Raw genomic sequence first — 2,281 nt, 5'->3', positions numbered from 1 at the left:
CACACACACACACACACACACACACACACACACACACACACACACACACACACACACACACGCACACACACACACAGAGTTTAAAAGGTGTTAAGAATCCATACAAATCAAAAGTTATATGTAAAAGGTAAAAGTCGAAACAGTACAGAAGTATGCTTAAAAATTTTTTAAAACATTCTTTTTCTTTTTCTGATAGGATAAGTATTTTCACAATTGTTATATTGACTTTTATTAAATATTACTTGTCTCCATGTATATGTCCTTCTTATCTAGTACTAAAAATCTGAATTTCTACTTTTTAATTTCTATTCCTAATGTTTGACTTTCAATTATTAATATCTTACCGAAACCGGTAATATTTAATAAAAATCACTTAATGCAACAAATATATCGATACTTATCGTGTCCGATGAAAAAATAGTAAAAAAGAATATTTAACACCCCAACCGCAGCCACGTACACACATATATTTATATATCAACATAAATACATACATATAGACACACATATACAAAGGTACACACACACACACATGTATGTATGTGTGTTTGTATGTATGTAGTAAATCCCCCCCCCCAAAAAAAAACTAAGAACAAACACACAAAAAAAAAAAGCAACGCAAGAACGTGGTGTATGTAAAGTATTAGCAGACACTCAGGGAAAGAAAGAAAGGTGGTTTTACGTTTCGAGCAAAGCTCTTCTTCAGAAACATGGGAGACAGAGGAAAGTCCAATAGAAAAGGACGACGGAGGGAAAAGAATTGCCAACGATTCACTTGTTGTTACGTATGTATGTATGTATGTATGTATGTATGTATTGTTTATGTGATTCTATGTATTTGTGTAGGTTTATATATTCTTTGCAAATATGAAAAATAAAGAAAAGCAATTTAAGAACGTACGCATACATGCTCGCGTATGGTTTATATCATTATTGAAAACATAATACTTGAGCATGGTCATACCTTCTGAACATTCTTTGCCTTCATATCCAGGTGGACAAAGACAAATATAGTCTGGTCCGTTGCTGAAACATTTTCCAGAATTTTCACAAGGATTGCTGTTGCAGGGGTTAATTTCTAGAAAAAATATAACGCCAAAATATAATTTTAATATCCAAGGTTATATTTTGCTAAATATCGGTTAAAAGTTAAAACTAATAACAAATATGATATTTTGAATCTAAAATGAAATATATTACCTGTATAAGCAACAGAAACAGCATCTGTTTAAAACAGCCATCTATATATCATAGTTAATGTATAAACGCTATCAAAAATCAGTTACTGCTGTATTTCTGCTAAGACAAATACTGAGACAAAGCGAGAGTGACAGATGCATTTTCGCTTTTCGGGGGATTTTCAATGAAACATGTTATACATAAATGGGTATTGTAATTAAATCCTGCTTCAGTTGCGTATATCGGAATTTTAGTCAGCTGTGCGGCCGTTCGCAAAATCAGTGAATGTTTTGGTCCCTTATTCTTGTGGCTTTCTGTGTGTACATGCCATTGAAAATACTTCAAAATGTCGAAATGCATCTGGCGCTCTCGCTTGGGAGGAATTTTCGGCTATTCCTGATATTTATTTTATTTTAAGTACAGCAAGTGTAAAAGTTGTTATCGCCGAACATGTACTGTAGTGTAGGCAAGTTACTACATGTAGTTGAATATGATATATAGATGCCTATTTAATTTCTATACTACCTCAATTGCGCATATCGGATATTTAATCAATGAATGATTTATTCTTTTTTGTTATACCACAGACGATATACTCTCCACGAATCTTGAGACTAGTTGCGAGTACGGGACATTGAAAACGACTCAAAAGGTCAAAATATATTTAGCGCACGGATTTTCCTCTCTCTTTGATATTTATTCTATTTTAAAACAGTAAATCCATAAGAGATCTGATCTCAGGACAAATATTGCAGGAACTGAACTATCGGCAGAGTGTAAACACATTATGTATGATACATGGATGGCTCTTTTAAATAAATTACACAGAATATTTATATCAGAGTCATTATATAATATAACTATCTCTAACAGCCTCATAATAAATGAATTCTGGCATAAAATAGAAAATAAGTTTAAGAATAAGTTAAGTATACACACGATGGCTACATGTTTTGCCTTGAAATCCGTTCTGGCACCAACATACAAAGCTCGATCCTTCCTTGTAACATACTCCACCGTTTTCGCAAGGATTGTCTTTGCAATAGTCAATTTCTGGCAAGAAAATAATATATATTTTATATATATATATATATATATATAT

General features: G+C 32.4%; 1 protein-coding gene across 1 annotated transcript in view; it reads right to left on the bottom strand.

Moving 5' to 3' along the window:
- LOC128247368 (matrilin-2-like) overlaps window positions 1-2,281 on the bottom strand; it is an 11,987-nt gene that overhangs the window by 1,715 nt on the left and 7,991 nt on the right. Inside the window, exons 5-6 of the mRNA XM_052966738.1 lie at window positions 2,119-2,232; window positions 965-1,078 (exon numbers count right to left, since the gene is read on the bottom strand). Coding sequence (XP_052822698.1) covers window positions 965-1,078; window positions 2,119-2,232 — 228 coding nt within the window. The remainder of the gene's footprint in view (window positions 1-964; window positions 1,079-2,118; window positions 2,233-2,281) is intronic.

The sequence above is a fragment of the Octopus bimaculoides genome, chromosome 3 (genome assembly GCF_001194135.2).
Source record: "Octopus bimaculoides isolate UCB-OBI-ISO-001 chromosome 3, ASM119413v2, whole genome shotgun sequence".
Lineage (NCBI taxonomy): Eukaryota > Metazoa > Mollusca > Cephalopoda > Octopoda > Octopodidae > Octopus > Octopus bimaculoides.
Note: the sequence above shows the minus strand (reverse complement) of the source record. Positions and strands in the feature narration are given on the sequence as shown.